This window comes from Anas acuta, chromosome 5 (genome assembly GCF_963932015.1).
Source record: "Anas acuta chromosome 5, bAnaAcu1.1, whole genome shotgun sequence".
Lineage (NCBI taxonomy): Eukaryota > Metazoa > Chordata > Aves > Anseriformes > Anatidae > Anas > Anas acuta.
In genome coordinates, this window is record NC_088983.1 from 45753850 (window position 1) to 45765924 (window position 12075).

At 56.1% G+C, this 12075-nt stretch overlaps 1 protein-coding gene across 1 annotated transcript in view; it reads right to left on the bottom strand.

Annotated features, from left to right (window-relative positions):
• Positions 1 to 4393: 4393 nt before the first annotated feature.
• Positions 4394 to 12075, bottom strand: part of HRAS (HRas proto-oncogene, GTPase) — a 35628-nt gene continuing 27946 nt past the window's right edge. The window contains exons 3-6 of the mRNA XM_068684462.1: positions 10746 to 10924; positions 8406 to 8565; positions 6873 to 6997; positions 4394 to 4696 (exon numbers count right to left, since the gene is read on the bottom strand). Of these exons, the coding sequence (XP_068540563.1) occupies positions 6878 to 6997; positions 8406 to 8565; positions 10746 to 10924 (459 nt within the window). The 3' untranslated portion in view covers positions 4394 to 4696; positions 6873 to 6877. The remainder of the gene's footprint in view (positions 4697 to 6872; positions 6998 to 8405; positions 8566 to 10745; positions 10925 to 12075) is intronic.

Consider the following 12075-nt stretch of genomic DNA (forward strand, 5'->3'; position numbering starts at 1 on the left):
CCGCGGCGGCCGGGGAGGGGAGGGAAGGGGAGGGAAGGGAGGGGAGGGCCCCTCACATGCGCAGCGCCGCCACCACGTGCCCGGGCCCCGGCACCACAGCGCCCCGCCCGCACCGCCCCATGGCGGCCGGCGGCGGCCCCACAGCGCTGGGCACCGCGGGCGGCATCGCCTCGCCTCGCCTCGCCTCGCCCCTTATCGCCCCCGCCGCAGCCCCGCCGCCTGGCTGATAGCGCTGGGCGGGAGGGCAGCGCGGGCTGATAGCGGGGCGGCTTCCAGGAAAGAGGGGTCCCCTCCTGTGGCACCCAGCGCTGCCCGGGCTGGCTGGTTGGGACTGACTGGGACGGACTGGGACAGACTGGGACTGGCTAGCTGACTACAGGCAGCAGCATCGTGTCCAGGGATGAGGACCCGGACTGCATGTTTGAGCTGGGAAAGCTGTCCATGACACACAGCTCAGTCTTCAAGTGGGATCCGTGCTGCTTTGTGTTTAAACAATTGGGATAGGTGAAAAATTAGTCCATAAATTAGCACAAACCCTCAGCTGGGTAACTCTCCAGACACAGTTTTATCACAGAATGGTCAAGGATGGAATGGGGGCTCCAGGACCTCTGGAGGTCATCTGGTCCAACCCCCAGCTCAAGCAGGGCCACCTCATCGCTGGCATGTACTGGGATATTCTCATTACATGCACAACCCACGTAGTCTGATGAGTTTGAAGTGATCTCTACACACAGGCAAGACAAGCCCTGAAAACATTGTGAAGACATTACTTAAAGGCTTTTGCCTTTGTTTCAGTTTTTGTTTAGCTGGGAAAGATTTGGTAAAGGAAAAGAGATGCTACTGACAGTATCAATGATAGAGGAGGACACAGCCAGTACAGTGCCATGACTGTCACTAACAAGCTCTCCTCAGACTAGGTCTTAGGCCTGGTTAAGATAATATTTAATGTGTTTTTAGTTTGTTTGTTTGTTTTTCCAATGGAAGGTGTCACAGTCCCCACTGCTGAAGGTAGGCTGGAGGAGCTGGGCAGTTTGGCTGCCTTGCCCAGCAGCACCCAGCCCTCCCTGGCTCTGCTGCTGTGCCTCCATCGTAGCTAAAGTCCATGTTTCCTCCCCCTGCATGCAGCCTGAACTGCCTTCAGACAGAAATCAGAAACTGCTGTGTCACTAAAAGCCAAAATAAATAAATACAAAGTGTTTATGGTTGACTTCAACCAACGTAAGTCCATCGAGGATGTCTCTTCAGCCCCATTTCTGGGCACCTGCTTCTCACAGGCTGAGGTGAACGTCCCCTGCTCGGTCTGGCAAATGACTCCCAGAACAGCAGTCATGACACTGCAGTGTGTGACATGTGCCCTCCTGTGTCCCAAGCGCAGGTCTGTGTGCCTTACACTATTACTAGTGTAATATAGACAAAATACAGAGCTGCTCTCCTCCTGCCCTTGCAGCACACCCTCACCACCCACACAGAGGCCCTACCCTGCTCTGCCAAGGCAGCAAGGCCAAAGGTGGAGAAGGAGTTGCCATCCCCGGAGCTGCACAGCCAGGGAGATGCTCCAGGGATGACAAGTCAAAACTGAGCATGACTCACCCTCCTTCTTTACTGCCATGGAAACTGAATAATGAATCATAAGTGCTTGTTATGCTGTTCAGCTCTTCAGAGGGCCTGGGTGTGTTCAGCTTGCCTAAGCTCGTGCCACAGAAGCAGACCTGAAATGTCCAAAAAACTCCTTGCCATAAGGGAAACTATAAAATATTGGAGTGTCTGGGAACCACATCCCAGGTACTTCTAGAGCAAATGCACCTTAAGTGCACACGGAGAAAATTCCTAAATAGCTCCAAACCTAACAGTTCCTTCTCCAGACCTACGTTCGCTGTAATGACACTGCGACCCTGATAACACTTCCAGACCCAAGAAATTTGGCTACCAAGTGAAGAATGCATCACAAACTCATGAACGCTGACACCCCGCCTGCCGTGACCAGTGAGATGTTATCCCGTACCAACCTACCAGCACCAAGTCAGCAAGTGAAAATGCGAAGTCCAAAGGAATTGCTTGAGATGCGAGCAGTAGGATCTGGTTTTGCCTACCTTAGCTATCAGATCATGGCTGACATGCCTTGCTGACATGCTGAAGATCTGCCACGATTCCCCTGAAGCTGGCCTTGCTGGAAGCTAAGCTCCTGGAAACAAGGATGTGCTGCTACGTGAAGGTGCGATCTCGCAGTCCATGATTTCAGGAGGACAGCTGCTGCGTCAAGCTTTTACACCTCCTTTTGCTCCCAGCCTGCCTCCACCTTCGGCACGGACTTCCACATTGACCTACCTGAGTGTGGGGCTCCTGGTGATCTCCTGTCCCAGCAGAAAGCTGACAGGCAGCGCTTCCAGCTCCACAGGAGGCGACGTGACTGACCAGCACTGACCCGGGGTCCCAGCTGCCTCACTTCTGACGGTGTGATCCACCACAGAGAGGAGAAGCGGTCTGCCATCAGCCCAGCTCCAAGCACCACCTCTCAGGCAGGCCCTCCTTAGAGGTTTGCAGTCTCCAGCTCTGACCTGCCTGCAGGATTTCTGAGTGTTGCCCTCTTGTGGCACCGTCCCACCATCTGTGCCAAGGCTCCTGGGGAACTTCCAGCTCCACTGCAGAACCCCAAAGATGCCTGATCCAGTTCTGTCTGCTTTACCCACACACAAAATGGGGCCATACCCAGCCACCCAACAACCACTGTCACCATGTGGAACCACCTGAAGTGTGCCATAAAGTGAAAGGAGTAAAGCTTCAGCCAAACCCTGCCTTGGGAAGAAAGGCTGTTATATGCCCGGAGTGCTGCTAACACAGACGCTGGATGCTGCATCACTGAAGAGCTCATCCTTAGCACCTCTCAGTGCCACACCAAGCAAGCAACGGTATTTTACAACCAGAAGACACCTGAGCAAACTCGGATAACACGTGCGACTTGACCAAACCCAGAGCTTTTCTGAGCAAGCTGGAAAACCTGACGAGTGCAGAAACCTCTCCAAAAGGGAGATCTCATACCGTGCCTTTGTGCCCTGCTCTCAGCTGCACGCAAGCTCTCTCAGTTGTGCCACCTTCTGGACCAAAACCTGCAGCTGCAGCCCCGCAGCTGACACGGCGCTTTGCAGCAGGCTGTTAGCACAAGTCTTCTCTTGCCCGGGCCAAAAGCAGAGGCAGCAGGGCCAAGCAGCCCCTGCCTCCATCCTGCCTCTGCGTGGCGTGCCGGGGGGCAGGCAGAGGGGCAGGAGGCTGCTCGCATGGATGCTGGGCACAGGGAACCCATGGTGGGCTGGGGCCGAGCAGGGCTTCTGTGCCCATTTTGTTACGTGACTCATGCTGTGTTGCCACTCCCAGCCCTCACCTGCCTCGGCTACTTACCCTTGGCTACTGAAACCTCTTCAGGCCCGGGCTGGTCCGTGCAGGACGGCTCCCTGCCTCCTGCATCACCTTCCCCCTTCGATGCTCTCCTTCTGGGCAGATGCAGGCTCCATTAGCCTGTGGCAGCAGGGGGCTGCCGGGCTGTAAGGACAGCCTGCTGCGGGGAGAGGCTGCTGGAAGCAGCGGGGTCAGTCATTGCCCTGTGCTCCCACACAAAGCCGTGCAGAGGAAGGAGCTCCTCTGCCCGCCTGCCCAGCTAGAAAAGCCACTCGGGGAAGATAAGTCAAGGAAGCACCGAACGGGCACCGGCTCAGGTGAAGGCAGCTCTTGGATCTCCTCCCTGATGCTCCTTCCCTTCCAGGCATCACGTCTGAGCTCCTAAAAGTCTCACGCAGGCTAGGCCAAAGGCGAGCCACCAGGGGGAGAGCTGAGGACAGACTGGGGCTGGTTGCATGCTTCCACTTGGACAAAATTCGGGGCCAGCAGCAGGTTCTGCTTGGGCTTCTCGTAAGAAAACACGTGCATATAGGGAAGGAGGTGACAACGACAACTTGCAGCCAAGACAGCTCTTCCTCTGAAGGACAAATTCTTCGCATCAAGTGTTTGCAAGGCCCAGCGCCCTCAAAGCACGAGGTTTTGTGCCATGTAACCGCTGATCTGGGTATCCCGCCACCCCCGCCACCAGCCGCAGTGCCCTCCCTGATGGGCATCCTCCCAGCTTTCTGACCACAGAGGCCAATCCTGACCCACCTCACCGCCTCTTCTAACAACACGGGTCTCCAGGAGACAACGTGTGGGCTCCAGAGCTACCCAGCTGGGTTTTTCCTCCGAGCCCCCTTTAAATAGCACGTCCCTGCCTCCTCCACAGCCTGCAACCTTCTGCTGAGAGGAAACCCGAGCATCTCCTATCCGGCACGTGCCCTCCCGTCCCCCAGACAGACCTCACAGGGACACGCCAGCGGCAGCAAGCTCCGGAAGCAGGACACAGCCACCCAGAGGGTTTGTCGAGACCATCAAATAATAATTTACTGTGATTCAATCTGTGGCTTTGTACAGTTGCCGGGGGTGGGAGGAGGCCAAAGGGAGGAAGGGATGGGGAAAGAAAACAAAAAATCCGTTTGCTGCAGGCCCAGGTGAAGTGCGAGATAGTCCTTGGAGGGGCTGATGCACCCCCTGTCCTCTTCCTCCTCCTCCTCTTCCTCTCCCCCTGTACTCCTCCTCCAGATCCATTTGTTTCTTCCTTCGCTTCACCTTTCCTCGCGCTCTGCACAGGGGAAACCTCTCCAAGTCGCGGTCCAGTCAGCTGAAACGAGAAGAGGAAGGATGCTAATTAGTCCCCCTGGCTCTCAGAACCCGCAGCAGCCCTTCCCACTGCCACCCCTCACCTTCTGGGACAGCCCTGCTAGTGCCCACGGAGGGAAAGCCAAGGGCTCTGCAGGCCATGGAAGCCTGGACCTGGCCAGGAAAGGCTTCTGTACATGTGCCAAAGGGAACAAATGCTCCGAGGAGCAGCAGGTGAGGCTCTGGGGGCCCACCAGACCCTCTGCCCTGCGGTGATCTCCTCCTCCCTCCTCCAGGAAAGAGGGGAACCATAAGGCGAGTCCACAGCAGGGCAAGGAGCCAAACCTCTGAGCTCCCCCGGCCACACACACAGCCTTTCCTTTTGTGTCCTGATGTTCTTCCTCCTCCTCTGCTCTTGTCCTCAGCTGGCTAACGCGAGCTGGCGTGCCTGGCGTCCAGTTTGTGACGCTGGAGCTGCACTGCCCGGAGGAAAGGGCTGTACCTAGTCCTGTAGGGCAGGAGCCACGCAGCAAAACATTCTCCTTTCACTCTTCTAGTCTCAAGCCTCCTCTCCTGCCTGCTGTGGGGGATCTGCCACGGGTTGTGCAATTCACAGAGGCATCTCAGGATGCCTGTGCATCTCCGCAGGGGCTGTATGTGCATCCCAGTGCTGCCCAGACAGGCCCTGCTCCTCCGCCCCCATGCGAGCAACCCACACAGGGTGGCAGCAGAAGACGTGGGTGACACAGGGCACTCTTTTTGCAGAGGGAACCGGAGGGGAAAACCCTCCTGGCTGCGGCCAGCCCTTTTGTTTGAAGCCAACGCCGGTCACCAGCAGTCCCCGCAGGAGGGGGCGGCAGCCTCAGCGCAGCCCGCGCGTCCCCACGTGCTGTGAGCCACGAGCCAGGGCAGGAAGCGAGCCCCGCGCTCACATCCCCATCCGGAGGAAGCGCCGCTGAACATCTGGAGGGGCCCAACATCTGGAGAGCTCTCGGCAGCCGGGAGGGCGCTAGGCACGGCACACGGCTCAGCCCCCAGGGCCCACACGCTGCTCGGCGGGGAGCGGAGGGGTGGGGTGCTCGGCCGGGATCTTGCTCATAGGAAGCAAACGCTGCCAGCGATGGGGTTTTTTGGGGGAAGAGCGCTGCTGAGCTGGCGGCCTTTGCCTCAAAAAGCAAAGGAGGGAAACCAGCTGCCCACCTCCACCTTCAGCTGGAGCCTCCAAGCACAGTCACTGCTGTACTGCTGCCTTTCTCTTTACAGCTGTGTGAAGGGATGAAGGGGCAGGTGGGATGTCTGGGAGACCCCCCAGTAGACATCACACCAAGAGTGATGGGTGTGCAGGCTTTTCTCCCAAGCCCCAGCCCTAGGGACACAATCTCTAGCTGTCCCTTACACGTGCATGTCCCTGGGGTGCTCAGCCCCATTGCCTCTCCCTCCTTCCACTACAGAATTCTGCTATCCAACAGGATTGCAGTGACTTAAATACATTCAGAACTTAAAAAAAAGCAAAAAACAATCAAGGAGAGAAAAGAAAAATAGGCAAGCAAATATAGACAATCTGAACAACTCCTTTTGGCTCCAGCACGCACCGTTTGTAGAAGCAAAACAGCCCCCTTATGGCTAATTCTCGGCATTGCATCAGCTTCACAAATCCCTGGGGATACACCTAATGGGAAAACTCTGCTGAGGAACAGAGGCCTTTCAGTCAGACGCTCTGCCTGTGAAATCTATCTGATTTTATTCAGATGCTCTGAAGCCTCAGGACAATGCGATGTATGCATTAGGAGGCGATGTGCTCACACAGCTCCTCATCTAAGCAATTACAGGGTCAGCCTGGCGAACACGCACACCTCGAATACCAGCATCCCTCCGCCGTCGGAGGGTCAGCATGGGAAGGAGCTCTCCTGGGGAAAACATGACAAAAACATGTCTTTTTTTTCAGTGTTCTGTAGAAATTTGTTCTGCTGAATGAGGGGAAAAAATAAACAACCCTTTCCTCCCACACATTTCCTCAGGAAAGTGGGAAGTTTTGCCTTACCTATGTTTTGACAGAAGATGCTATTTCAGTCAGAAATCACTTGAATTAAAAAATAGCCATCGCTGAAATGTTTTCCGACGCATCTGTTCTCCGGCAAGTCCCCCTGCCCTGCTTCCTACATGCCCTGCTGCCCCCTGTCCCCGCTGGTGGCACTCACCGCAGTCACGAGACGACACATTTACAGTTCATGCAGCCGGGGCCGCTCTCGTCGGGCGGATTCAGCTTGCGCAGTTTGTGCTGCCGGATCTCCCGCACTAAGGTGTAGAAGGCATCCTCGACGCCCTGCAGGAAACACACCTGGCTTGTAGCAGCTGCCCGCTTTGAGAAGAAAAAGGGCTGGGCCTGCCGGCCCCCGGGCTGCCTCCACGCGGCGCGGATTGCCGAGCTGGAGGCATGAGACTAAGCCAAGAGGACAGAGAGGAATCCTAGCACAGCCCCCAAACGGTGAGCAAGACTGAGCAAGCGACAGCACGGCCAAGGATTCCTAGTGACTAAGCAGCTTTCAGCAGCCTGAGCAAGGTCTGCCATCCAGGAGGAAAGCCCCTGCTCGTGACGGAAGGTGGGGCGCCCCTCTGCCACCTCTGTGCTCTGGCTGCCTGCAGAGCAAACCCCCGGGGAGGCTGGAAAAGCACCGTGCTGCTTCAGGGCTGCTGCCTGGGCTGCCCTGGGGTTCCCCTGGCTCTGCCTCCTCCGTCTTCCCAGCAGAAACTGGGCCATCCCACGGGCTCGGACCAACACAGATCCTATCTGCCAGAGCTCCTGGTACTGCAGCAGCACGAAGGCATTTAGAGGCCAATTCGTGAGCTTACGTAGCAGTCATCTTCCCTTTGCTGCTGCCTGAGCACTAATCTTCTGCAGATTGGAAGCGTGAGCCCTGATGGGGAGGGGAACATCCTGATGGAGCATTTAGCCTCAGGGAAGCAGCTAAGGCCAGCAGATCTGTCTGCAAGGCACGCAGAGACCAAAGCACACGCTGCCGCTCTGCACTGCCAGGGTTTGTCCTGCTGGGGCACCCCGAGACAGAGGCAGCAGCCTGGGGATGGGCTGGGGATGCTGCCACGAGAATTTATTTCCCCGGTGCCATCACTGAACAGGCTCCTCGGGCCATCAATCACAGCTTGCACACAAGGCAAGGCCGCGGCCGGCTCGGGAGCTTTCCGGCAGCTCCTTTCCCAGCATCTCGGCAGCAGTAAATCAGTGCCCATGCTGGCTTGCTCTAATTCACGCTCCCTTCCCTGCTTGCCGCCACTTCGGAGCTGTCAGAGAGACTTACAGCACGCCGGGTAACGAGCAGCTGGAGCGCTGCTCGCCCGACAGCCTGAGCACACAGCCCTGTCATCGTGGCCGTGCGTCAGTCCTGCCCCTGTCCGTCAGGGAGGCTGCTGGCAGAGCCACGCCATCTCCCGCTGCCCCTTCGCACGCGAGGCAGGGCAGCTGGAGGGAAGGCTCACCCCTCTGCCAGTGGAAGCAACTGTCATAGCCCCAAAGAAGCTGCAAACACCCAGAAGAGGGGGTGAGAGGGAAAGGGTTTGTGACTTGATCAGCTGGTGTTGCTGCTACTCACGGGCTGCAGGCAGAAAGCAACCCTGGACGTGGCTCTCCAGGGTTATAGGAAGAAAGAGGGGAAAAGGGAGCAAAGGGAAGATTTTGGCAAGGTACTGGTCTGAGTGTTAACTGCTCCTCCTCCTACCTGTCTGGTTTTGGCCGACGTTTCTATGTAGGGGATCCCGTAACTCCGGGCCAGGTCCTGTGCTTGCCGCGTCTCCACTGTCCGGGCTGGCAGGTCACATTTGTTCCCCACCAGCACCATGGGGACATCATCTGAGTCCTTCACCCTCTTGATCTGCTCCCTGTAACAGTAAGAGATGCTGAAGTGAAGGCAGAAAAGGCTCCAGAGCACTCCCCACTGGCACGGAGGACAGGTTGCTTCTTCCTCAAGCTGCGCTTCCCTGCTGCAGCGTGCCTCGGGCAGGGCTTTCAGGAGGACAAACGTGACCGTAGCATGTAAGCAAGTAACCAGCAGCAGAATAGTGGGGCAGTTTGGGAAAGAGAAACTAAAAATGCTTCTGCTCTTTAAGTGCAACTGTTTAAAACTTCAGCTTGAAATTACGGTAATCGATACCAAGACAAAAGCTTACCACATCCTCCCAGCGCGGCGTGAACTAAATAAAAACAAATACCCAAGCAGCTACCTGGATGCTTCCAGCATTTTAGATCGAGTTATCTTCCTGAATGGGTAAAAGGTAAAAGTCACCCGAAAAAACACCTGCAACCAGAGTTTGCTGAGCCGATGAGCCAGCGTTTGGCAGCTGTAGGCTTCTCCGCAGATGCACAGGATTTGCTTCGTTTCAGCTTAGCTCAGTTCACTTAAAGTTGAGGAACCAACTGGGAACCAAAAATGCAGTAATGCTTGCTTCTCCATTCCAACCCCTGATTTAAAACTAGGTGGGCGAGGACGAGATCTACTACTTCTAAAATCCTAAAGGCCATTATGACCACAAACAATCCACTCAATTCCCTCATGAGAGATAATAACTTCCTTTGTTTAATAAATCATTTAACTTGGGATGCAAAACAGCTTTTTTTTTTCTTTGCTCACGCATCCAGGACAATTAACGTGGTTTTATTTTAAAGTAATAAAGCATTTTTTTTTTAAATGCTGGTTTCTCTATCTTATTTGAATTCAAAATTCCCATCCAAAAGTAGCTGGACATGCATCACACGCACAAAAAAAAAAAAATCAATCATCTTTTTTTAATATAGTAGAACACAGAAATGAAGCCTGAATGTATGTCAGATATGCCATAAAGCCACTTAAATGCTCGATGTAACATCCTGATCAGCAGACCCGAGCACTAAATCTAGGGCACAGGCTACACTTAGCTGAAAAGAGATACCTCCTAATGGGTCTTAACCAGGGAGAATGAGCATTTCTCTGGGGAAAATTATTTTAAAAGTGCAAATGCAAAGAGCACATGTGAAACGAGATTAAAGCCAGTGATTTACATCATGATTAAAACCCGGGCTTGAAACCAAGCCATCCTGTGAGTGATTCACAGGCACCAGCACAAGGCAGTGGGATGAACGCTACCGAATCCCTCAGGTGCTTTAGGAAAATCCCATCCTTTGTCCTAGGGTTCAGCTAAACCGAGCCAAATTAGCCTCCCGTATAGAGTTACTGCCACGAACACGCCTGTTAGCTGGAGCCATCTCACCAGCTCCCACCACAGAGTTAGGAAGGGCTGTGCCTGCCCCAGGAGCTACACAGTTAGCTGGCAGCCACGTTCGCAGCACAACTGCTGCTCAGCAGCTGCCCGGGGGCACCCCAACACCCGGCCCCACTGGGACCCTGCTGTGTGCGGAGGGCGACCCGCTGAGTACAACCCCCAGGGTTGGTCTGCTGCCTCCCCTCTCCTGGATGGATCATCAGGATCACCACTCGGGGTTTCCAGATGTGACTCTTTTGGTTTTCCCCGTAAAACCATCTGGGCTGCTCGTGCCAGCAGGCAAGGTTGTGCCGGGCCAGCTCCAGTGGCAGGGAGCTGGGCACGAGCAGGAGCAGGAGGAAACTGCCATGAGTCACTTCCTACACTGCTCTCAAAAGCCCCTGGCTGGCTGGCAAGCCATCCCTTGCATCCTCTGCAAACACCTCCTGTCCCAGGCAAGTCCTCAAAAAGGCCGAAGCTCCCCCTCCAGCTCCCCGCACAGCAGAAGTTGCTGAGATCGATTCCACTAACAAAACAATTCCATTAATTAGGGAGGGGAAGGGAGGGGGTCGTAAAGGATCAGCTCTCCCTTTAGTTACCATAAACACTTAAACATTACATTACCGAGTCCCCAGCGGCCACAAGCAATCCCTTTGGATGGGTTTTATCGGAGGCACTGACATTAGCCGTCTGCTCCCTCTCTTCCCTGGGGAACGGCCACTCGAGCTAATTGCCTGTGCTGGCAGCCAGTGCCTCCACCGCAGGGCCTGAAGCGAAATGGAGGGCAGGACGGGGCCGGGACGGGGCCTCCCCGCGGCGCTCACCTGTACTGGTGGATATCCTCGAAGGACTTGGTGTTGTTAATGGCGAAGACGCAGAGGAATCCCTCCCCCGTCCTCATGTACTGGTCTCGCATGGCGCTGTACTCCTCCTGCCCCGCTGTGTCCAAGATGTCCAGCAGACAGGTCTCTCCATCAATGACCACTTGCTTTCTGTAGGAATCCTGCCCGGGGAGGGAGGGAAAGTGTTAAGGGAGGGCACGCAAGGGGAGGTTGGCTCCTGCCACCCCTCGGCACCAGCACTGACTGTTTTCCTAACTTTATTTAGGCCTGGCTAGCCCCTGCCACCTCCACTCCAGGCGGTGAGTCCCATGCAGAAAGGGGAAACACAATTGGAGGCTCCTGGCAGCCGGGCTTTCCTTCCAGCAGCTGGGATATTCGGGGCTGGGAGGTGTTTAACCCGGCCGGCCATCCAGCACCCCTGACACGGATCAGGTGCCAGAGGCAATCGCCACCAGTGAGGCTGCGAAGCGATGGCGAACCTGCTGGTGTCATGCAAACGTGAAAAAATAAATAAAGGAGGCCGCCAGGAGGGTGTTTCCCACAGCCAGCCCCTGCCCAGAGGGGCTCTGGGGAAGGTACGGAGCACCCAGGCCCTTTGAAGTTGTGCGCTTGCCCTGCGGAGGAGACGATTACAACTTATCGCACGTGGGAGAAGCCCTGGGAATCACCACGAGCGCTCTCCCAGGGTCTCCCTCCGAAGGTCTGATTTTCAACACGGGCTCCTCGGAAGCACCGCTCCCTCCTTCCACACCTCCCCGTCACAGGGATCCTGCTGGGGCAGCCCGGGGGTGTCTCTGCCAGCCCTGCCCCATGCCCAATGCAGTTGTCTTGACTCTCGGCCACAGGAGGAGGCCAAAAAGCGGGACAAACACACAGCTGGGGGGCTGTGACAGCGCCATGACACAGCTCTGCCTTCTGCAGCCGCTTGTGGCGGCTACGGTTTCGGCTTAAAACTACTTCAAGCGTCTGCTGCTCTTCCAGCGACCACAACAATGTTATCAGATGAGCTCTGCCCCTGAAAAATAGGCCTGCAGACAAAGAGCAGACACAGCAAAGGTCAACGGCGGGACCGGCAGCGGTGCGGAAAGGGAACGAGGCCAGCACGGACTCCACCCTTCTGCTCACTACAACACCAGCGGCGGCTACCGGGCCTAAGGAGGCCTCGCTTCACCCCGCAGGCAGGGCCACGGCATCGGGCCCGCGGCCTTCCCGAAAAGCAGAGGGCGGCCGAGGCAGGGCCCATGAGCTGGGACCACGCTTCCCGTGGCTGTTATCCCCGTCCTTTGCTTCCATCTACACAGGGAACCTGGGC